Source organism: Tachypleus tridentatus, chromosome 9, assembly GCF_004210375.1.
Source record: "Tachypleus tridentatus isolate NWPU-2018 chromosome 9, ASM421037v1, whole genome shotgun sequence".
NCBI lineage: Eukaryota > Metazoa > Arthropoda > Merostomata > Xiphosura > Limulidae > Tachypleus > Tachypleus tridentatus.
The window spans coordinates 25,405,869-25,430,357 of NC_134833.1; the positions used below are offsets into that span (position 1 = coordinate 25,405,869).

Genomic DNA, 24,489 nt, shown 5'->3' on the forward strand with positions numbered 1-24,489 from the left:
TCTATCAAAGTTCTTACCACGTATTGTTTTGATTCCCTTGAAAAAGCATATTTTTCTTAAAGTAGTCATTAGATTTCCCCTAGCCTCCTTCCATACGTCTTCTATTTCAAACTTTGTTATTAACCCCATAGAGGCCCGGCATGGTCAAGCGTGTTAAGGCGTTCGACTCGTTATCCGAAAGTCGCGGGGTCGAATCCCGGTCGCACCAAACATACTCGCCCTCCCAGCCGTGGGGGCGTTATAATGTTACGGTCAATCCCACTATTCGTTGCTAAAAGAGTAGCCCGAGAGTTGGCGGTGGGTGGTGATGACTAGCTGCCTTTCTTCTAGTCTTACACTGCTAAATTAGGGACGGCTAGTGCAGATAGCTATGTAGTAGCTTTGCGCGAAATTCAAACAAACCAACAAATATTAACCCCAGAGAGAGAGCTAATAACTACACATGTTTTTATGGGTGGAAAGTCAAACAAAAGTAATTAGTAGATGGTTTACTGTGATAACTTTCCTTAACATGTATTGTGGTATACAAAAACGTTAAATTTCCATCTGTTATTCTATAAACAAATGTAACTTATGAACGGCATTCAATAATTCATGAAAACTAATAAGAGTCGCCAGTGACACAGCGGTATGTCTTTGGACGTGTGCCACTAGAAACTGGGTTTCGATAGCCGTGGTGGACAATGTATAATCAGTGACGTTACCAGCGCCACAGAGTGTGGAGGGTTATTAAAAATAATTTTAAAAATCACACATGATAACTAAACTAATTAATCGTTGTAAACCTTTCGAACATGATTACAACGATTATTACGTCATCTGATCTTTTTTCTATCTATTTCATCTATTCCTGTATTATTTTTTCTGTAAACAGATAGTTCTACGTAATGGGCTACGTTTTAAATTAATAAAATAGAAATAATTAGAAATCAGGCAGTTATTTGTTCACAACATAGTTGAACTAAGGAAAATTTTGTTTTGTTTTTGTTTTGAATTTGCACAAAGCTACTCGAGGGCTATCTGTGCTAGCCGTCCCTAATTTAGTAGTGCAAGACTAGAGGGAAGGCAGCTAGTCATCACCACCCACCGCCAACACTTGTTACTCTTTACCAACGAATAGTGGGGTTGACCGTAACATTATAACGCCCCCACGGCTGGAAGGGCGAGCATATTTGATGCGACCGGGATTCGAACCCGCGACCCTCGGATTACGAGTCGAACGCCTTAACACACTTGGCCATACCGGGCCCAACTAAGGAAAATAACCGTAATTTTGTGTGTGTGACTAAAATACAGGTAAGTTGGTAATGGATACCAGAATTCATATGATGTTAAAGAAAGGTAAACCATTATAATAGTCACCTACTCTGTGCGTAACGACTGTATGATCATTTTGCAACTCTAATTAGCAGTTATGTTACCTATTACTATTGTATTAGCCAACGACCAATAAAAGATGTTAAAATTCATATTTACGTCTTCCGAAACAAACGCCACCAGCTGAGGAAATCCCAGAAGTCCTTTCGCCTTCAGGTCCGGTAAAGCTTTACGCTGAGCTACGAACATGGCGTACATGTTGGCCACAGAACCTCCTATTTGCAAAATTCACATTCTTGTATAACTAAATTTTTAAGCCATACACAAAACACATTAAAATTAACAAAATACACTGCTTTTTTCTTTAAAAAAAAGATCCTGAGTACAAGCTACACCGTGGGATTATAAAATGTATCCTAGGTTTTGGAGATAACCGTGGAGTTAAGACCCACATTGCGGTGGGGATACGCCATACACCATTCTTTATTTCCCATTCGCTAGTCTCACATTAGAAAATTAGAAATTAGGAGAGGAAGATGCGAGTGATCGAGTCCTGAGACAAAAATATAAAATTAAACTGTCAGAGTCATATATTATTACCATGCTTGACTAATTAATATTTTCGTTTCAACAGGATCGCATTTGAGTCAAGCAGTTGTTATGTTAGCGTACTGGACTGTAGATCTTAAAATTGACGAATTGGTTCCAGCTACCACCCACAAATATCTTGCTGTGTATGGCCCCAAAACATCAGCCAAATATCACTATTCAGTATGACAAGAGTAGCCCAAAAGTTGGCGGTGGGTGGGATTTACTAATTTATCATTTTAAATTTAAATATGATTAGCGCAAGTAATTCTGTGTAGCTTTCACGTTGTTCAATAAAACCAATAACATATAATTGGCTTAATTTCATGGTGTTGTTTGGGCTGATGAAGCTTACACTGGCCAGGGTTTAGACTATATCATCTAAATCTTTATGTGAAAACGTAAACGAAAATTGTGGTGTTTGGACTATTTTAACATTTCCAACGAGATATTTTAATTAATCAATGAGGCTAACATGTCCTTATCAAGTTATGTTTTACTGTCATAATGTACTGAGATTTTGTCCTAATTCTAATATATAGCTTTCAAATCTTCGACTAAAAATATAGTCTCCAACTTGTCAATGTACAGACATTGCTTTCCTGGTGTAAGCTGGTTTTCTTTTCATCTTATAATTATAGTCAGTATTCTGTAAAAATTAAAAGACCTGTTGATATATTTACATACGTATTTACAAAGTCCTTAAAACAGTCCGCGTTCACAAGAGCCTTGTTCACAAGACTCTTGACTCTGCAATCTTAGGGTCGCAAGTTCGAATCCCCGACACACGAAACATACTCGGCCTTTCAGTTGTGGGGGTGATAAGTGAGGGTCAATCCCATTATTCGTTAGTAAAAGAGTAACCCAGGAGTTGGTGGTGATGACTAGCTGTCTTCCCTCTGGTCTTTTTACTCCTAATAATATTTTTGCAGCAATAAAATACGAACCGTAAATCCTCGGATTCACAACCTGGGCTTGCTAACCAAAGGGCCGAAAATGAAAATAGCTTGTTTTACGCAAAGCTGCATTAGGGTTATCTGCGGTGGCCATCTTTAATTTAGAAGTTATTCACTATAGGGAAGGCACTCTTCTTCCGAAGAATAGTGGGAATGACCGTCAGGTTATAACACCCCCATGGTTGAAAAGACAAACACGTTCGATGACACGAATTCAAACCCGCGATCCTAAAATTGCGAGTCGAGTACTTTAATCACCAGACCATGCCAGGCTAACGATTTGTTTGTTTGTTTTTGAATTTGCGCAAAGCTACACGAGAGCTATCAGCACTAGTCGTCTTTAATTTAGTGGTGTAAGACCAGAGGAAAGGCAGCTAGTCATCACCACCCACTGCCAACTCTTGGTCTACTCCTTTACCAACGAATAATGGAATTGACCGTAATACTAAACTGCTCATAGGGCCGAAACGGCAAAGATGTTTAGTAGACGGGGATTTGAGCCCGTGACCCTCAGATTAGAAGTCGAGCGCCTTAACCACCAGGCCAACGAGAATAGGGCCAAAATAATGAAAGAATAACATATTAGAAACTATCTGGAGTACCGATCTCCTGGGCGAACGTTATGTAAACAAGCTGGAGTACCGATCTCCTGGGCGAACGTTATGTAAACAAGCTGGAGTACCGATCTCCTGGCGAACGAAAGTTATGTAAACTATGTAAACTAGCTGGAGTACCGATCTACCGATCTCCTGGACGAAAGTTATGTAAAAGTTATGTAAACTAGCTAAAAGTGCCGATCTCCTGGACGAAAGTTAGCTGGGTAAACGAAAGTTATGTAAACTAGAGTACCGATCTCCTGGACGAAAGTTATGTAAACTAGTTGGGTACCGATCCCTGGACGAAAGTTATATAAACTAGCTAGAGTACCGATCTTCTGGACGAAAGTTATATAAACTAGTTGGGTACCGATCTCCTGGACGAAAGTTATGTAAACTAGCTGGAGTACCGATCTCCTGGACGAAAGTTATGTAAACTAGCTAAAGTACCGATCTCCTGGACGAAAGTTATGTAAACTAGTTGGAGTACCGATCTCCTGGACGAAAGTTATATAAACTAGCTGGAATACCGATCTTCTGGACGAAAGTTATGTAAACTAGCTGGAGTACCGATCTCCTGGACGAAAGTTATGTAAACTAGCTGGAGTACCGATCTCCTGGACGAAAGTTATGTAAATTCATGATTGATGAAAGGTTACTTTAGGAAATGAAAAGTTGCTTCCCTTATATGTAGCTGTAAGAAACGCTAGTATGTCCAGAAAAACACAAAACTGAAAATTTTAATGTATCTCTCCATAGATCCAATGAACCCCATTACAAATATGGTGAAGATCCATTCACAGGGGTTGACGTAGTGGCAAAAAACGTCGATAAAAACGTAAAATGCAAAACTGAATATTTGAATGTATCCCGCCATGGGCCTAATGAACCACCACACTAATTTTATGAAGAGTCATCCACACCCTACGAAATAATTACATGAAGATACGACAGACAGTGCTATTATATTTATAAAGATACCAACTGCATAATGACGTCTAAGACATCTAGCTTTTCCGCTCCACCTAGTGACAAAACCATTATAAAACAACTTATGAACTGTTTATAATCTCTGTAGTCAAATATTATTGTATATGCTCTATAGATAAAGTAGAAAAGCGTAGATGTATTAAAAAAAAACTAAAACAAACTACAAAACCAGAAACAATAAAATATAAGTATCACTATACAATAACTACAAGTAGCTAATTATTCAGAAATGTATCTTTTTATCAGTGTGAAAACGTTCATAGTAAATAAACAGTGACACATACCTGGAGAAAATATTCCTTCTCCGTCATCCCAGCCAATAAAATTATTAATAATATGACGAATCAAAGTCGTTTCCATTACGGTGAATACCGGCGATATTTCATAAGTAGATCTATCAGTTAAAATAAAACATTATATGAAACGGAAATGTAGTCTTGCAGTGTATTTTCGCAAAACCATTATGAAAAATTACAAATCTCACATTAACAAAACTATATATATACAGTTGTGATTAACTTACATTGTCTCCATTTACTCTCAATATATAATCTTACCCGTCAAAATGCGAATTAATTTACAGCTTGATTAAATTGCTAATAAAAAACAATTCACTAATGAAATGTAGGAGTAATGGCAGTTTTCAAAATATTAAAGTAACCAAACTACAGTATTAAGTAAAGTGATTGTGGAAACAGTGAATAAAATGAACTTAAAATTAAAACGTTACAAGTTTTCTCCTCCTCTTTTTTTTTTTTTAAGAAAATAAATTCCACCAATTATTGATAGTTTACACCATGACTAGCTTCATCCAACCAATCAAAGAGTACCACATTAACATAACGCCAATTGAAGGTACACGCTGTTATACTATTCCCAGCAGTCGTTTGGTAATACATTCTTATCTTCCAGTAGAGACGTGCTGAATAAAAATGAGGTGTAGAAGTCCAAGTTTTGGTTATTTCCTCCAACTAGCTATAGCTGTATGGAAATTCTAAGAAAAGTATCGCTGAAGAGGTAGCATCTTCCGTCTCTTTAAAAGTGACGTTAAGTAACTCTTTACGTGATGCACTAATTTTTCAATCTTTTGGCTGTAAGTATAGGTGTAATTATTAACTCCTGAATAGTAAAATACGAATTAGCATGACAAAATAAATTTACATGCTCAAAAACCCACTCCTTAGGAGAGCTAACCAAAACTAAAATGAGCGTCATATTTCAAATTCCTGGACGAAGAAAAGTGCGAAGGTTTTTGTTTTTCGGTTAAATACAAATTTAAATTGTTTTAGAAATGATTAATAATAGTTTGTTTTGGCAGAAAGAAGGGTACCAACGCAGTGAACGCACAACAATAAAAGTGTGAGTTACATCTCATCTAAATGGTGTTGTACATCTTCTCAAAATTGATGGCACCCTCTCTGCTGACTGGTACAACAACACTCTTATCCATCATACTGTTTCCCGAGAAACAACACCTGTTGGACAAGGATTCGTCTTCCAGGAAAACACTGATAACAAGGACGTATTACATGTGATGAAAAACGATCGTTTGGTGTAAATGAGGCATATGGAATGCTGGTAACCGTGGCTTGGTCTTCATAAATTCCACATCCTGAGAAGGTAAGAGGACAATCAAACAATTCTACTGAATGTTTAGGAGCAGTTGGAAACAATATTTAACAAGCATACATTGGTAAAGTTAAAACCAAGTTGTGTTCTACTCTTCAAAAAAAATACAAAATACTAGCGCACTGCGCAATTTATTCGTTTTTGTACTTTTTTCAATGTTAATGTAATACACTAATGAGAAGTTTACAATTTAGTTGTAATTACTTATTGTTTATGAGCCCTATATGTCTATCAGCTCTACTTTTCCATAATTATATCCAGTATTGTACGTTAGAATACCATAGTCGTATAATAATGACTAAAGTCAATCTGAATTTCACAGCATATTTATTAAATGGTTTTTGCTACAAAAACTTACTGACTAGTGTTTAGGACATCGGTCAACCATGCACCAGCAACACCATAGCCGTCCATCCCGTGATACAACTGATTTAAAAACATTGGGTGACCTGTAAGATTGAATGGTGAGAATAATTAACGTATATATAGAATGATGGAGTATCCCTTTGGGTGCATTTTGAAGACACTGTGGAACAATATTTATCGAAAACTATATATAATTAATAACTACAATGCAAATTCAAACCAGATACGCTATTCGTAAAGCGACAAATTTTCAGTAAATTCCATTTGATTAGTTCTGATCTATGTAGGTAGGTTGCTTTAAGTCACATGTTATTAATAATTCATATATTCATCACCATATGTTTCCTTTCAACCTCGATTTTTTCTTTCCCCTTGTTTATTGTTTGTTTTTCACTTCTTTCCTTCTGAGAACAGTCACCTACCCATGACTGCCAGCGGGCAGTGAAGGATGATATTGACGTGGAACGTTGTGGATCCTGGAATCCATCTCTTGCTCTCTTATCGTTTTTTCTTTCTTATTTTACTATCTAATTGTAACTTACATGTGAGGCTTTGCGTATGGAGGTTAAGACTGATAGGTGGTGTACTATCCCAGTAACCTTCAAAAACCAGGGCATGTTTTATACCCCACATTATAGCCAATGCCCTGGGGAATTTCTTTTTGTTGTACAGCAGTTTTGGTAGGCTCACTGTATAAATGTTTTATTTTATCGCAGATGTGGTCTTACTGTTTGCTACAAAGGCCTTTTCTTGATGTGAATATAAACTCAACTGTTTGTATAATTTTATGTTTACATTATACATACACATACGTGTTCTAGTGGAAACTCGATGCTGATAAACAATGTTGAAACATCTACAGGCGGTAGTTTTAAAAATTAACTAAATACCAGCTACTCATTACTTAATTGAAATTCATATGTACATCACATTTGTACGTATATTTATCTCGTTTAAATGAATGCTTTACATTTTATTATGTTTGTTTGTTTGTTTTGGAATTTCGCACAAAGCTACTCGAGGGCTATCTGTGCTAGCCGTCCCTAATTTAGCAGTGTAAGACTAGAGGGAAGGCAGCTAGTCATCACCACCCACCGCCAACTCTTGGGCTACTCTTTTTACCAACGAATAGTGGGATTGACCGTCACATTATACACCCCACGGCTGGGAGGGCGAGCATGTTTAGCGCGACGCGGGCGCGAACCCGCGACCCTCGGATTACGAGTCGCACGCCTTACGCGCTCGGCCATGCCAGGCGCATTTTATTATGTAAAGTGGACATAATGTCATTTGAATCTTTTTGTTAAAACAGTCAGTCGTACTGTAGCAAACTAAGGTTACGTAGATATGATTGGTTTGGTTTGAAATTCGCGCAAAGCTACATTAGAGCTATCTGTGCTAGCCATCCCAACATTATCAGTGAACAACTAGAGGAAAGGCAGCTAGTCATCACCACCCACCGCCAACTACTGGGTTACTCTTTTATCATCGAGTAGTGAGACTGGCCGTAACATTATAATGCCCCACGGCTGAAAGGTTGAGTATGTTTGATGAGACGGGATTCGAATCCGAGACCCTCAGATTACGAGTAGAGGGCCATAACCATTAGGCCATATAGGATTTATCCTGGTCTAAAATTATTTTAGAATGACCATCCACAGTGTATTCAAAAACATGACCGCTGTCCGTTCCGTAGGTTTAGTTTGAATATGATACGATTATACTAGATATTTGCTTCCCGATAGCTCAGTGGTTAAGTCTGAGAACGTATAATGCTAAAAATCTGCCAACTATACCCGTGATGGGCAAAGCACAGATAGCCCATTATGTGGCTTTACGCTTAATAACAAATAAACAATAGTTGTTCTAAAGACTTATGAGTGAAAGTATAGAATAATTTATCATACTAATATTCAGTTTTTGTCTGTCCTGAAAATGCGCGTACACCTTACTATTTAAATGCGCACGCGCGCACTTTCGTTTCAACGGATGTAAACATACTTAACAAGACGTTCTGTACAATGACGTATTAAAAGCTTATAGAATTTTTAAAAAGGACCTGTGGTAAGGTCAGAGAATAATATTACAAGTTTATTTACTGATAGTACTAAGTGTAATAAAGTTTAGCCCTAACTAAGCTAAGGCAAAAAACATTTACAAATTTTTTTGAAGTTCCAGTGTTAACTTATTTCTTTATCATACTTTATAAGGCAGTGGTTCCCAAACTTTTTCAGCTTGTTACCCAATTTAACATGACACATTAAGTATGTTACCCCTTTCACAAAATGATTTCAACATTGATATATATGGCTAAATTAAACTAGAGATGTATTGCACTTTATTTATTACACTATTTATTTACAATTTATTTATATAATTTATTTACACTGAATTACACTTTTAATTATTGTATTTGATCATTGTGCATTTCTAATGAATATTGCCAAAGATGTCAAGAACATCAGTGGGATGGATGGAGTTGCATACTTGAAGCTAGTTTAGAATTCTTGGCTTTGTGGCTGAAAGTGCCAGCCTGGCATCGTTTGCAACATTCAAGCGAGTCTTCTTTTTGTTTTCATCCCCAGCACGGTTGAGAACCCCTTCTCGCACAGATACGTTGTTGAGAATGATACCAACAACTTCAAGGCTCTCTTGGACAGAGTTGGCGAGTCAGCTAGTTGTGAAATCCAAAAGGAATCTGCATTTTGGTTTTGGAATTTGACTTTCAAGGCTTCATTTGCTTGCATTGTGATCCACTCCTCCTTTGCAGGGAAATCATCATCATGAATGGCCTCATCAGGTACAGAAAAGGGATGAATGATCCACTGAAGACTGGCTGTTTTTAGGTCACTCTCTGGAAAGTAGTGCTGCATGCTTGTTTCAAGCCCCTTCAAATGGTCGCTCATCTCTTTGTTGATGGTCTGTAAAAGTGATCCAGTATCATAACTATTCTCCTCAACAAACTGGTCTAGGGTGGGAAACTGAGCGATCACTCCTTTCTACAAGCGTCGAATCCAGAGTCTCAGTTTTCCCAGAAATGCAGTCACAGTGTGATGGGCATCAATGACAGTCGTGTTTTGGCCCTAGAGTTGCAGATTATCACTGTTCAGCTCCGCAAATATGTCACCCAAGTAACAAAGTCGAGCAAGCCACTCCTTATCAGTGAACTTGGTAGCAAAAGGAGATTCTTCTTGTTTCAGAAATTCCTGAAGAGCCGTTCGAAGCTCAATGACTCGACGTACAACCTTGCCTTGTGACAACCAGCGAACATCGGTGTGGTAGAGCAGAACTTGATACTGCTCTCCCATTTCCTTGCACAGCTCCCTGAATATGCGCGAATTCACATCTCTGGACTTGATGAAATTGACGATTTTCAACACATCTTCAAACATTAATTTCAGATTACCAGGCAGGCTTTTTGATCCAAGAGAGTACCGATGAATGATGCAATGATATACAGAAATTTCTGGATTCACAGCTTGTATAAGGCCCCGTAATCCACGATTACGACCCATCATCGACGGTGTTCCATCGACGGAGACCTAGATTAAAAAAGAAAAACTATTATAGATTGCGTCAGTTAGTCATTCTTACTTATCTTTTGCGTTAAAATTATATGGTTTTAATTTAATTTAATTTATTTTGGTACTTTAGTATTTCAGTACGACAGGCACGATACGTTTTTGTGAATTATGTATAAAATATTAGCTACACTACAGCTACTTGTACAATAAATAAAACTATATGACTATATGCCATGTAATTCATTTTATTTATACTAATCTAGACTTTATATAAACATCTCTCCCTACCTGTTGAACGCTGTTCCAATCCAATCTATTCGTGGTAAAGAAACTGTTGATGATATTGAAGATATCTTCTCCCTTCGTGGTTGTCAGCAGACCTTCGCATAATAGGAACTCTTCTTTGATCTTGTCCTGGTGGACGTAACGAACGAACCAAGGAGAACAGCACAACTGGATACGTCACACGATTCATCAAATTGCAAGGAGAATTTGCTATATGAGCTTTCCTTGATCTCTGTTGTAACTTGGGACAGAATATCTAATGCCATGTCATCGACTCGTCGGCGGATTGTGTTGTTTGATAGAGATTATGCACAAGGCATAATCAGATTCTCTGCAATGGTGTGGCATTTTTGTTGTTCGGCAACTTTATATGCAACAAAGTGAGATGCTTCGACCGCAGCTTGAAGCTTTTGGGCTTGAATTCCAGATGAACCGAACTGGATATTCTTCAGTGCTACAGCCCGGCGCTGAAAATAAGCCTGATCCTCATTTTGAAGATTTGGATGGCACTTCTGGAGGTGAGCTGAGAGTTTTGATGGCTTGAGGCTTTCATTTGTCAACACTTTGTGACATACTACATTGTGGCCGATCCTCTCCACCAGAAGGTAAATTCACAAAGCCATAGCGAAGAAAGGCGTCAGAGTAGGAGCGCTTTTTAGACATTTTATTGTTTAATCTGCAGAAAAAGAAAAACTGCATAAAAAAGTGTTAACAATGTGAACTTATTATTTATTTTTTCATGACATTCTAGATAGCATTACAAGAGCTTATTCAGCATAGGAATGATGTAATAGTAGGTAAATACTAACTATACTGCACAGGGCAGTACACATACATACCAGGTTTTGTCTACCTCGGCTGATGCTCACATAGAAACTGACAGTATGAAATAGAGGCAACCTCAGGCAGTGAGTGACGCGTACTGGACACGTCGATGAGTCATCAGGGTTACTGAGTGACTTGTGTTCTGAAGCATACTTGTCAAAATACTTTTAGGTTACCACACACTTAGATACATATTTTTTTTCTTTTCTACTACTGTATATTAGTTTTTGATGTTTATTATTATTTGGTTTAACTTTATTACATACTTAAAATAGGTTTAATTTACAACTTAACATACTAAGACTAAGTTAACATTAATCCTAATACCAGCTACCTCAATGTTTTCTTGATTTTCAGAATTTTAACTTTTTTTCTGTCACCCCTCCATTACCCCCGATAAACCCCCAGTTTGGGAACCACTGTTATAAGGTGTAACTAATGTTAGGCCTAAGGCAAGTGAAGCTCGGGATCTCAGCGTCTGCGATCAGAATTATTTTGTATTACTCTAGAAATCCTGTAAATAAGAAACAAAACAAGTACTTTCGCGAAAAAAAAAAAGATATTTATTGGAACACAGTTTTTTTATTGGCCTCAGCTAGTATGTTGTAGAACATTAACCACGCATCGTTCTGCAAAAACCAGTGTCGATGACATCTTTCTTCCAATGTCAGGGTTAAGCATAACGTTTTTGCTGTGATCTGGCAAATCATGGGATTAATGTTTATTTGTTTCACAAAATAAGATTCGTTAAAATTAAAAAAAAAAGACATAAAACCACCCCTGGTGCCACTCTTAATAGTTCATCATCTTTATCCAAAGTATTGGATTGTTTTGTTGCTGTGGACAATCAAATATAAGAAAGAGATGTGTTTTAAAATTCACACAAGTTATTATCGGTTGAACAGAGTTCTTGTACGCCATCTGATGATGCCAGGTAACCCTGGTGATGTGTTGCGAATAAAATAAAGTTTTACGACGCACAACCGATAAAATTGTTTCCTGCCTTACGTAAACGAAGAAAAATTCGTCATATTTCGCGCAAAACCACAAAAAGGCTATCTGTGCTAGCCGTCCCTAATTTAACAGTGACGGATTAGAGGAAAAACAGCTAGTAAATACCACTCAAAGCCAGCTCTTGGGTTACTCTTTTGCTAACGAATAGTATGAAGAACCGTCACATTATTACGCCCTCACAGCTGAAAAGGTGAGCACCAGGGCCGGATTAAGGGCAACTGATGCCTTAAGCACAGCCCAACAATGGTGTCCCTCTCAGCCCCTCCATTGCTTAACTGACAGGACATTAAGACTCAATAAGTGCTGAAAGTGAAATAAAAGTTTGAAAATTTATAACCCTTCTTCAGTTTTCTTCCACGTCAGACCCCACAATTATATTAAATAAAAACTTATTTTATTTATTTAACAGGTTGGACATGGATCAAAATCAAACTAACTAAACTAAACTAACGTGGCAGGGGTTCAGTTTAGAGAGAGAGAAATCAGAAGAGTTCTCTCTCCAACTGGGGTGTTCAGGAACTTTGTAGTTCCTCTTCGTCCCCTTACGTGAGAAATGATTTAAAATATCCATGGAATTTTTACTTTATTTTTAACATTTCAAAAATATTTGTGAGTGAGAGGAAGGACGGGAGAACTGGACGAAAGCAGCGAAAGTGAAGTGAGCCAGACCTTGGCTCGAGGATGGAGAACCCTGGCGGCTGGCGAATTGGTTTTTAAAATTTACTGTAATTGATTAGATACCCTTGACTGGGTAAACTGCCCTTTCAGAATCAAAATCAAGCAATGACTGAGGCCTTTATTTAGAAATGCTGAGGGAACTCGCTTCTTTGATTAATGGTAATTAAAAAGAATTATTTTTACTGTATATTTATTTTCACTGAGTTAACAATTTCTCACTTTGATGTTAATTAACAATTTTTCACTTTGAACTTAAAACCCTGTAAGCAAATTATTTACCTTAATATTTATTTAAATGTTTAAAAGTTTTATTATAGATTGTTTTAATTGCAAAGACTTTTATCAAGTCCTCAAAACGAATTTGGCGTAACAAATATGCTTCGATACTTAACAGAGACAAGGCATCCAGCTTGTCTTGTCGCATAGTTGTTCTGTTGGGATTTTTAATATGCTCGAGTGGAGAAAATGAACGCTCAGCTGTGCAATTTGTGACCATTAATGTTAAAAATATATACAATGTAATGTATACGTTTGGAAATGCACACTCAATTTTGTCTTTTGAAATTATTTTATAAAGTTCAGCATGACTGAATCTGGTTTTTACAGTGTTTGTTGCACTGAACATATGACGCGCATATGAGTGAAACTGCTGAAGCTCGGCAGATAAATTAGTGTCCAAATCCTCTGGGTAATCATTAATTAGCTTTTGAGAAGACTGAGAGTACCTTTCAGTTTCAGGAGATGAAGTGACATCATTTGACACATCACTTAGGGAAAAAAATCTGTTTGCTATTTCTTTTTACACCTCTCCCCTTCTTCTTATCTGGGTTTCTAGTTTCTCAACAATTCTGTAGAAGGTGGTGATACGAAATTTATCTCTTATATTCAGATCTACTTCTTGTGCATTTCCATCATTGAGTACCTTCTTACTGACACGTTTGCAAGTTTAAGCTGCATTGTAATCAACATCTGATAGTATTTCCTTTGCAACTGCTTCAAATCTTTCAAAGTCATCCCTTAAAGTGCGTAATTGGTCAGCTAACGACCCGTATAGATCTGCACGTTTTTTAAGTTCACATCTTCATTTTGCAGAACTTGACTTGCTTTATGAAACCTTTGCAAAATCTCATCCCACATGATCAACATAGAAACAGATTCTAACTCTTGCATCTTATTTGCAGTATTGTGTTTCTCTTTTAGTGTCTCCCTTTTGTGACTGGTTTTCAGTTAGACATTCTAAAGCTCCCAAAACCTTAAAGAAAGATTTCAAAATTGCTGTTGTTGCTATAGCATGTGCTTCCTATATGGTATCAGAGAGGAATTTTAACACACTTTCATTTCCAAGACAAGCTTTAAGAATTTTCCATCGGCTGGTTGAAACTTAAAAAAAAATGTATAGAGCAAATGTATTGTAGAGAGAAAATTAACTGTCACTTGACAGCAGTCAACAGTACTTCGGCCTACCAGATTTAGTGAATAGGCTGCACAGGGCACATACACGGCAACCTTTTCTTCTTCTAAAATCTTTTGCTGCATCCCCTTATAACGCCCAGACATGTTAGCAGTATTGTCGTAAGACTGACCCCTACATTTTGAAAAATTAATTTTGCAAACTTCACGTAAGTATTACAATACCTGGTTTGCCATTTCCTCACCGGTATGGCTTTTCCGTTCTAGAAAGGTTAAAAAGCGTTCAATATGCTGCCCATCTTTTACGCATCGAAGTAGAATACTTAACCGATCTATATGTGATAGATCTGGCGCCGAATCGGCTGACAAACTAAAATAACCAGAATAATTTACTTCTTCAACAATGAACGCGTGGACCTTCTGAGCCATTGGTTCAACGAGTTCTTCACAGGTGGTTTTGGACAAGAAGGATTTCTTTTTCCAGAATTTCCATATTTAGAAATGTGCCCCGCTAAAAATGGATTAAACTGACTCATGAGCTAAAGCAGCCCTAAAAATTCCCATTCTGCAGTGAACCAAATGTTTCATCTGTTCCTCGAAAAGCCAGGCCATGTTCAGCTAACGTACGAATAACAGCTATTACACGCTCCAAGACATGTTCCTAGTGATTGCACTCTTCTTTACTTTATTTTTCCAGCTCTCGTCGCAAGCCTAAACCTTGTCTGTAAGTTAAATACGTTAACATAGAGTCTCGGTGAGTAGTGCTTCTGTCATAATGATCAATTACAATAGTATTTCGCCGGTCACTGAACCCTTCTCTTTCAACAAAACGCGAGGAAAACTTAGAAGCAAAAAAATTTACCAACAAAGCAGTAAAATGATCCCGTGTTGATGTTGAATACAATAACCACTCTCTCTTGTATTATTGACCATTGGCTTTTACCAGAAAGAAAAGTTTTGCGAACAGCATCTCTTTGGTTTGCCACTAATGAAAGTCCGGCAAGATTTACCAAATGGCTCATTATGGTGTTGACAGTCAGTGGGTCCACAAGCAATCTAATAAACCACATCATCAGCAGAGAAATCAAGTCATAACCCTGGATCATTTGCTTTAGTTTCATCTTTTGTAGACTGAAGCATTTTACTATACTCCAGTAGATTTTCATTTTCAGTAATTATTTCAACTTCAGACTGTCTTGTTGAGCAACTTGCATCAACACTAACACTAGAGATATCAGGAGAATTTACAGACAAAGTGAGATCAGTTGTGAGACTTATGCCAGTTGAGTCAGCCTCTAACACCTCAACGTCATCATCAACTTGAAGTGGACAAAATGGTACTCATAGGTGTGGAGCTTGGTTCAACTTTAATCTTGTCAGAGTCAGATACAGTACAAGTGACTTCTGATAGCATAGAGGGTTTTAACTTAGAAGATCATGTTGTGTAAGTTGAGTGAAAAGATTAGTCAGCTTTCCAGTCTCGGTCACTAAATCCAAAACCTTTTGTTGGTTCTTTTTTGCCAGTTTTCTCTTGTATGCACCACTTAATTGAGCAGTCTCGAATCGATTCGACACTGGCTTCAATCAATTTTAGGATAATTAGTTTTCAGTCATTGCAAATGTTTCATTAAGGTTGTTGCTATGGTAGCTGTATGCAAGAAGCAATGTAAATGGTAATATGCAAATCCATTGTGAACCAAAAAGTATTCCAAAATAATTTGTGATCAGCAACACGTACTGTAGTAGCCTATATACACAGTGATCATTCTATACTAGTATATATACATAGGTTTACCATACGTCCCGGTTGACACTGAATTGTCTCGGAATGTTCTGGTTTTTGATGAAAAGGCATAAACTTCAAAAAGGATAAACGAAAAATGTTAAAATCTGAAAAGAGTCCTGACTTGGTGTTGACAAAAAATAATTTTTAAGTTTTCATTTTATTAGTTGATTGGTAGAGGGAGCCATTGTGCTGTAGCATGCGAATTTTCAAAGGTATTGTATCAGATGAAATTCAGACAGCTGATACGGTACCTGTACAAGTATAATGATTCATCAGTGGGCTGCTATTGGGGGTTCGCGCGTAAGGGCAGCTGCAAAAGCGGCGAACAGCAACATATGCAAAGCTTTGTGCTTTGCGATTGCTTTATTTATTACATTAGTCATATGGTACATGCTAAATTATTTTCGTTCTTTTATTTTAGAAATTAATCCAAGTCATAATGTCCAAAACTGGTAAAAGAAAGTGCACACTCAACAATGAATTGCAAAATGAATATCCATTCTTGAAAAACATTTGTGGCAAGGAAGACAGAGTCAAATGTTTGCAGTGTTCATCTGAGTTCTCTCTTTCAAATGGTGGCTGTTCAGACATAAAAGACCATTTAAAAACTGCTAAACATGCAGCTAATCTTTCAATAGCTCATTAAAGTTCAAGGGTTTATGTGTTCTTCAAAAAACTTGTGCCTGAAGAGAGTGACTTGTTAATAGCTGCCAAGGAAGCAACCTTTTCCTATCACAGTGCTGTCCATAACATAAGCTTTAAAACAGCTGATTACTCTTCCAAACTGATAGCAAAGTTACTTAAACCAAAGTTCAGTTCTACCAGGCTATTGAGGCTATTATTTTGAATGCATTTGTTCCTTTAGCAACAGAGGGATTGAAGAGAGACTTAATAGAGGTCCAATTTGTTTCGCTTACAGCAGATGCTTCAAACCGAAAAGATGCCAAAATTATACCTGTCATGGTGCGATATTTTTGCCAGAGGAAGGAGAGAAAGTTCATTCCTGGAGTGACATCAGAAATTTCTTGGTGTCCACTTTTAAAAAAAACATGATTTATCAAAAAAACTGTTTCTTACTGTGGTGAAAACTACAATACAGATTTTAGATGTATAAAGAGAAAGGGAAAAAACAATGTATATAGTCGACTGAAGAAGGAACTTGGCAGAAATATTGTGAGTGTTGGTTGTGGTGCTCATATTATACATAACTGTCTCCAAACTGCAGTTAACGTCCTTCCTACTGAAGTGGAAAGCTTGGTGGTCAAAATTTACAAGTATTTCTATATTTACACTGTGCATGTTACACACCTAAAATAATTCTGTTAGTTTGTAGAAATTGAGTACAAGAAGGTTCTCCAATATGGAAATACGCGATTTCTGTCTTTATTACCAGCTGTTCAGAGAATTCTCTAGATTTATGAAGGATGGAAGTCATATTTTTATTCACAAGAATAGTGTCCATTGTTAATAAAAAGATTTTTTGAGAGTAAATGTGGAGAAATGTATCTATGGTTTGTTTGGACAACTAGGCTTGTTCAATAAAGTGATTTTATCCATGGAGAAAACAAAAGTAACTCAAGTGATATTGTTGTAGAACTCAATAAGTTGAAAACCAACCTGAAAGAAAGACGAGATAATAACTTTATTTGTCTTGGTGCAAAAAAAAACAAAACTCAATGCGCTAGAGGAAGAGAGAGGATGCCAGGTAGACTTGGTTAGGAAGGAATTTACCAGTTTTTATTATTGCTGTCTGTTTTATATTAAGCTCTGGGTAAACAGTTTTGGTGGCGGGGAATACTTTGTTTGGATAAAATAGTGTCTTCTTGTGGCCTGACCTAGAAGCAGTTGCTGAAAAAATTAATGAAACGCTTCAAAATTCTGCAATTAATGTTGATGATGTTGTTCTTGCTAAATCCTTCTGGTCTTCAAAATGTGACGAGCGGAAAGCAAAAGAAATAGGTTGTTAAGAAATATGGGTGGGACTTTTTAACCACTTCAATTTGTTTTTTTTTGTTTTTTGGAATTTCGCACAAAGCTACTCGAGGGCTATCTGCGCTAGCCGTCCCTAATTTAGCAGTGTAAGACTAGAGGGAAGGCAGCTAGTCATCACCACCCACCGCCAACTCTTGGGCTACTCTTTTACCAACGAATAGTGGAATTGACCGTAACATTATACGCCCCCACGGCTGGGAGGGCGAGCATGTTTAGCGCGACGCGGGCGCGACTCTCGGATTACGAGTCGCACGCCTTACGCGCTTGGCCATGCCAGGCGACCACTTCAAAGATCAAAATATTTCTGTGCCTAATCTCAGGCAAGTTATGGAGTACATTTTTGTTTACCAGGCACTTATGTCCCGACTGAAAGAGTGTTTTCAGTGATAAATAGCATTTGGTCTCAAGGAAGAGGTCGAATGAATGAATCAACAGTAAAAAGGCTGTTGCATTGTAAGCTCAGTATTGACTTGAGTTGCAGTGAGTTCTTTAAAAAAATAAAACTAAAGATATTTTGAAGAAAGTTCATTCAAGTGAAAAAATATGAATGGTCACAAAAAAGTGTTCAGTAAAAAATTAATTAAATTTTGATGTTCCTTGCCTTGCTGAATTTAAATAAATGTTAAAGATATAAACTATCAGTATTCCTTTTTTCTTTTCTTTTTTCGTGGCAGCATTAATGCTTTAGGAGAGTTAGGTTATGAAAGCACTTCTTTGTTATATCAGTGCCGGTACCAATAATAAAAATTGAAAACTGTTCCGGTTTGAGGCTTGGAAATTTTGGTAAGCCTACACATACATAACATGCAATCAAATTGTAAACTGTACTCCACGTTGAACAACCAAATACTAGGTTAGGCCTAGGCTAGAGTACCTTAATCCTAATCAAATATCTAAAGAATGAGTTGTAACCTCAACTTTGAGCTCTGTTTTGACCTGCGTACTTTCAATGAGCCAACAAACCGTACATCAACAAAATAGGCATGTATCTGAAACTTTACCTGCATGCGAAGGTAAATTCAAAACAACGGCCTTCAACTAGGAATAGTCCACTTCATTATTCCAGGCTACAGTAGCGTTTCCAGTGTACTTACACTAAACTAGTTACGGTATTTAGGCCTTACGTTATTGTCACTCGGTTCTCAGCTAACAACACTAACGTCAGGCCTAGTACTCAGTACTAACCTTGCTCACAGGAACTTGTTCAATTTACGGACTTTTTCAGACAATCCTAAATTGATTTTGTTGATTTGTCGGTTCTTTACAGTATCTTTGTATGACCACGGTGCCACAGCACTGTACTAATAACAGTATTATAATGTATGCATAACAACGTTAAGAATTATATTGTCGTACATGCCGAAGTCCTACGCAATTTCACCTAAAAGGTCGAATTATAGCCTTTAGACTGCTCCGATTAGTTGAGTGTTTTCCCAGCTTTTAAGAAATGTTATAGAACACATACTGATCTGAATTTATAGTCGCAAAATAGTTGAATTACACTTAACAGTTTGTTGTTGTTGTCTATATGTTTCTGTCTCAAATTGTACGTTCGTCTCTTAAAAAATGTCACCAGAGGGCCGGATCAAGGCATTATGACGTCAGGATAGGATCAAGAAAGAAGTAAGGAAAATATAATTGTGATTTCAATTTTTGGGTCTGAAAATGGCATATCTGACAAAATTTTGTTGGCTATTTATTCCGTAAATAAATCTCAACTTCAGATCTGTTTATATTATTACATAATCACAAGGGATTACATACATACCCAAATACTCGTATAGGTTACACGTAATCTAAGAACTGTGACATTGCTACAGTAATATTCCTTTCTAAATGTTTTCTTGGTATGATAAATTTCAAAACATGTACTTACACACAAATGATGTTTTTTATAGCAAGTTGTTTAAAGCCAAAAATTACAGCTCAAAAAAGCTGCAGTGAGAAAAAATATTACAAAACACACATGAATAATGCAGTACTAACGCAAATAAAACAAACGAGATAATAACCGAAATATAACGTTCGAAAACAGAAGCTGAAAAAACATAAAAGTAGCCACGTCTCTGTTCACATCTGTCACCATTACGTTTGACTTATGTTTCTGTGTTATACTTTTATTTTCTGTAGATGTGACTGAATAAAGCAGTAAAAGGAAAAACAAAAAGTTCCACTGCCTATGATTTCTTACAAATAACCAATAGAAAGAATGATTGAGAAAAGTATTTAATCTTCAAGGCCATACAGTCATCTTTTACCTGAAGTTTTATCAACATTTTGTACTGCTTTTACAGTAATCTTTCGCATATCAATTACTTCTTACTTCAGATACATAATTTAGTAAGTTCTCGAAAAACTTAAGTCACTCACTGAGCCAAAGAAAATATTTTCAATAAAGCAGGGTAAAGTCAAACAATTACAAAAAAAAGACTAAAATTGAGCGTGGCAGCGAAAGAGTTAAAGGCATGATCACTAGTGGAAAAACTCTGTGGTACCCCATCCGTTGGTGCCCGAAGCACGCGCTTATTTTGCTTAATGGTTAATCCAGGACTGGTGAGCACGTTTCGGGCTGAGGATTCGAAAGCAGCTAGTCATCAACACGTACCGCTAACTGTGAGGCTACTCTTTTACTAACCAATAGTGGGATTGACCGTAACATTATAACGCCCCAGGGCTGAAAGGGCTAGCTGGTTGGTGTGGGGATTCGAACCCGCGACTCTCAGATGAGGAGTCTAGTGCCTTAATCACCTCGCTATGCCGAGCCTTAAGTTTCGTTGTTGTTTGCACACTTTTTTCAATATTTTTATTCAGTATTTTAGGCCTGGCTTATAATAGAAAAAATTAACTCAAAAAATGGAAGACCTTTCTCCCTTTGAGGAATTTGATTAAAAAAGTAATAATAATAATAACAACAACTCCACTAAAAGTATGCTTTAAAACCTTTTTAGAATTCCAGAAACATAAAGTACTTCGAAATTTTAATTTAAACTGTATTAGAAAGCTCCGCGCCAAAAAAAAATTATCTTTGCTTTAAAACAAAGTCACATTTGTCTGTGTACTATATCCAATGCGGGAAACCAAACCCCTGATTTTAGCGTTGTATTTCATAAAATTTAATTCTGTCACAACAGGGTGCCTGGCATGGCCAGGTAGCTAATGCACTTGACTCGTAATCCGAGGGTTGCGGGGTCGAATCCCATTCACACCAAACATTCTCGTCCGTTCAGCCGTTGGAGCGTCATAATGTGATGATCAATTCCACTATTCGTTGGTAAAACGAGTATCCCAAGAGTTAGCGGTGAGAAGTGATGACCAGCTGCCTTCCCTCTAGTCTTACACTGCTAAATTAAGAATGGCTACCGCAGATATCCCTTGTGTAGCTTTGCGCGAAATTCAAACCAAACCCAACTGAGGAAGGAAACACTAAATACGTTGATTATAATATTTAAACTTGACTTTTTTAGAGGCAAAGTAATGTTTGTGAGAATTAGAAACGTTTAATCGCACTTCATCGAAAATTAATGTATTTGTAATTTGATAATCTTTTATTTTAAATGGAGAAACTTGATTAAAAACAATAGGTTTGTGTGTTTTCTTATAACAAAGCCACATCGGGCTATCTGTTGAGCCTACTGAAGGGAATCGAACCTCTGATTTTAGCACTGTAAATCCGTAAACTTACTGCTGTACTAGCGGAGGACAGAAAAAAAAAACGTCTATAAAACATTCCTTTATGTTATTATAATATAAAAAATAGTGAAACATTTTAAAAGTTCCTACACGATCATTTCCAAATATGTTTTGTACAACAATGAGTGTTTAAACACCTTAGACGTTCGTAAACCTGAGTTTAAAAATGGTTTAGTAAGCACTGAAGTTGTTGTGGATACGTAAAACCTGAGACTTTCAAACCAATTTAGAAACTATCGTATAACACAGTGTTTACCGATTGTAGGTTTAGTAACAGTACATACCAACAGAACCTAAATATACAATCATTTCAGCCAGCTATACATTTCTTGAAAACCTACCAGTCTTCACGCTGTATCTCATCACGTCCTCACAAAATTCAAGCAGCTCTTCGTTGCTTGCAGGTTCGTCAAGAATTTTCAAGCCGAGATTTCTCTGAAACAATTTTAATAGTTCTCAGTAAATTAACTTGTTGTTCCTCATAACTTTCAACATAAGTGACCCAATTTAACTTTGCAATTCTATGTACAGACCTTAATTTTCTAAACAAACAGGAATTACGAACACTTGGTATAATAACATGCTTCAAATTAAGGTTTATATATATTTACAATGACAAAATAATACTACTGAACTTAATGGATTCTCAAAGTTCCTTGTTTGTTTTTCAATTACATAACTGTGATTTTGTGATTCTAGGTTAAGCCCAAATGGATCTGACATTTTATCATCCAGCCACATTGAAAGTTAATGTTAAAATTCGTTTGTATTATGAGTTACAAAAATGAACCTTGAACGAAATTAACTCAGTTTTAACTCAGATACAGACATTTTCCCTTAAGTTCCACCTCATGTTTCATTGACACTGCTTCTGAACAACGTAAGTATTCCGTAAGGATTATACAACAAATTCAAAACTTAACAAACCCCTCACTGGTAAGTTTGAAGGCTTATGAAACTAAAATCGCAACTCAATTCTTGTACTGATAGCTCACTGTGTAGCTTTGTCCTAAAAATAAACATATTCTTCCAGTATGTTTATCTAAATATAAATACAGTACAGTGGTACCTCGGTTCTCGAACTTAATCCATTCCAGAAGGCTGTTCGAAAACCGAATCAATTTTCCCATACGAAATACTGTAAATTAAATTAATCCGTTACAGACCTCCAACTATTATGCATTATGAATCATTTTAAGTAAAAATATTGCTTATTTATACCTGTATAATAATACTTACATGTCAACCACAAAAACTATAAACACAATAAAAATAATAAATGAAAATTTAACTGCACTTTCCCTGTGCTGAGGAGAGCTGATGGTGTAAGTGAAAGGTGGTGAGGAACGTGGAGAGTAGGAGGGTTATTATTGTTTAGAAGGGGAGTCACCTTCCATAAAAACGTCAGGTGACTCTCCTTCTGGTGTTCTTTCTCTTTTCTGTCTATTTACACTGCTACAACCTGCTTGAGACTCACTAGACCTATTTCTCACAAAAACTTTTCTAATGAGGTTTGTTTCTGCCTGCATTTTAAAATGTTTCTGAAGTAAGATATGGCATTGTCATTGTAAAGGTTAATGCTGCAGTTTGCTACAGCTTTGTCAGGGTGAAATGTTTCCACAAAACTTTCTAACTCTCCCCATTTTCTACACATTTCCTTGATTAGTGAACTAGAAACATCCTCCCTTCCTTCCTCCTCATCTGAAGACACTTGCTCAGTTACCTTCTATTGCTGCTCCTTCTGAAGGTCTTGGAGTTCTTCCAAGGTGAGCTCAGTGTTGTGGTCTTCCACCAACTCCTCCATATCATCACCACTCATATTCAAGCCCATACACTTGCCTAGTGAGACAATATCCTCGACAACAGGCTCAGCCTCAAAGCCTTCAAATATCTGCTACTGAGTCTGGCTACAATTTCTTCCAGGTTGAGTTCATGGTTCTCAAAGACACTTCCCTCCAGGCTTTGTCTATGATCCTCAAGCAATGGAGGATATTAAAGTGATTTTCCAGAGCTCTCTGAGGGTTAACTCTGTGTCAGAAGTCACTTCAAAGCACCTCTGAAACAATGCTTTGGTGTAGAGTTTCTTAAAGTTCGATATGACCTGCTGGTCCATGGGCTGAATGAGAGGAGTCATGTTAGGGGGCAAGAGCTTCACCGTAATGAAACTGTACTCCTCCACCAACCCGTCCTTTAAGCCTGGTAAGTGAGCAGGTGCATTTTCCATCACAAGAAGGGCCTTGAGTGATAACTGTTTTTTCGTGAGGTACTTCTTTACACTTGGGGCAAACACTTCATGGACCCACTCCACAAAAAATTGCCTGGTTACCCATGCTTTACTATTAGCTCTTCACATGACACTTAGTTTACTTTTCAGGACATTATTTTTCTTAAAAACCCTCGGGTTCTCAGAATGGTACACAAGCAAAGGCTTAAGTTTTAAGTCCTCACTTGCATTACAACATAACAATAGAGTTAGCCTGTCCTTCATTGGCTTGTGTCCTAGCAGTGACTTGGTGATGTAGGTCCTCTTTGGCATTTTCTTCCAAAAGAGGCCTGTATCATCACAGTTAAACACTTGTTGGGGAATAAAACCCCCAGTTTCTACATAGTTCTTAAACTCCCTAACAAATTTATCAGCAGCGTCTTTGTTGGAACTGGCACCTCCCCATGTCTCACCACACTATGTATGCCACTTCTCTTCCTAAATTTTTCAAACCACCTCCTACTAGCCTTAAAGACATCACTTCTATCAGCACTCGTTCCAGGGGTGTTTTTTAGGAGGTCAGCATGCAACTGCTTTGCTTTCTCACAAATGATGGTCTCAGAAATGCTATCACCAGCTA

General features: G+C 37.2%; 1 protein-coding gene across 3 annotated transcripts in view; it reads right to left on the reverse strand.

The window, feature by feature from the left end:
* Nucleotides 1-1,302: 1,302 nt before the first annotated feature.
* Nucleotides 1,303-24,489, reverse strand: part of LOC143227044 (acidic amino acid decarboxylase GADL1-like) — a 46,883-nt gene continuing 23,696 nt past the window's right edge. For 2 of the 3 annotated variants that reach the window (XM_076458591.1, XM_076458590.1), the window contains exons 3-6: nucleotides 21,988-22,081; nucleotides 6,435-6,525; nucleotides 4,732-4,841; nucleotides 1,303-1,592 (exon numbers count right to left, since the gene is read on the reverse strand). In XM_076458591.1, the coding sequence (XP_076314706.1) occupies nucleotides 1,402-1,592; nucleotides 4,732-4,841; nucleotides 6,435-6,525; nucleotides 21,988-22,081 (486 nt within the window). In that variant the 3' untranslated portion in view covers nucleotides 1,303-1,401. The remainder of the gene's footprint in view (nucleotides 1,593-4,731; nucleotides 4,842-6,434; nucleotides 6,526-21,987; nucleotides 22,082-24,489) is intronic. The other variant, XM_076458589.1, reaches the window with a different exon arrangement.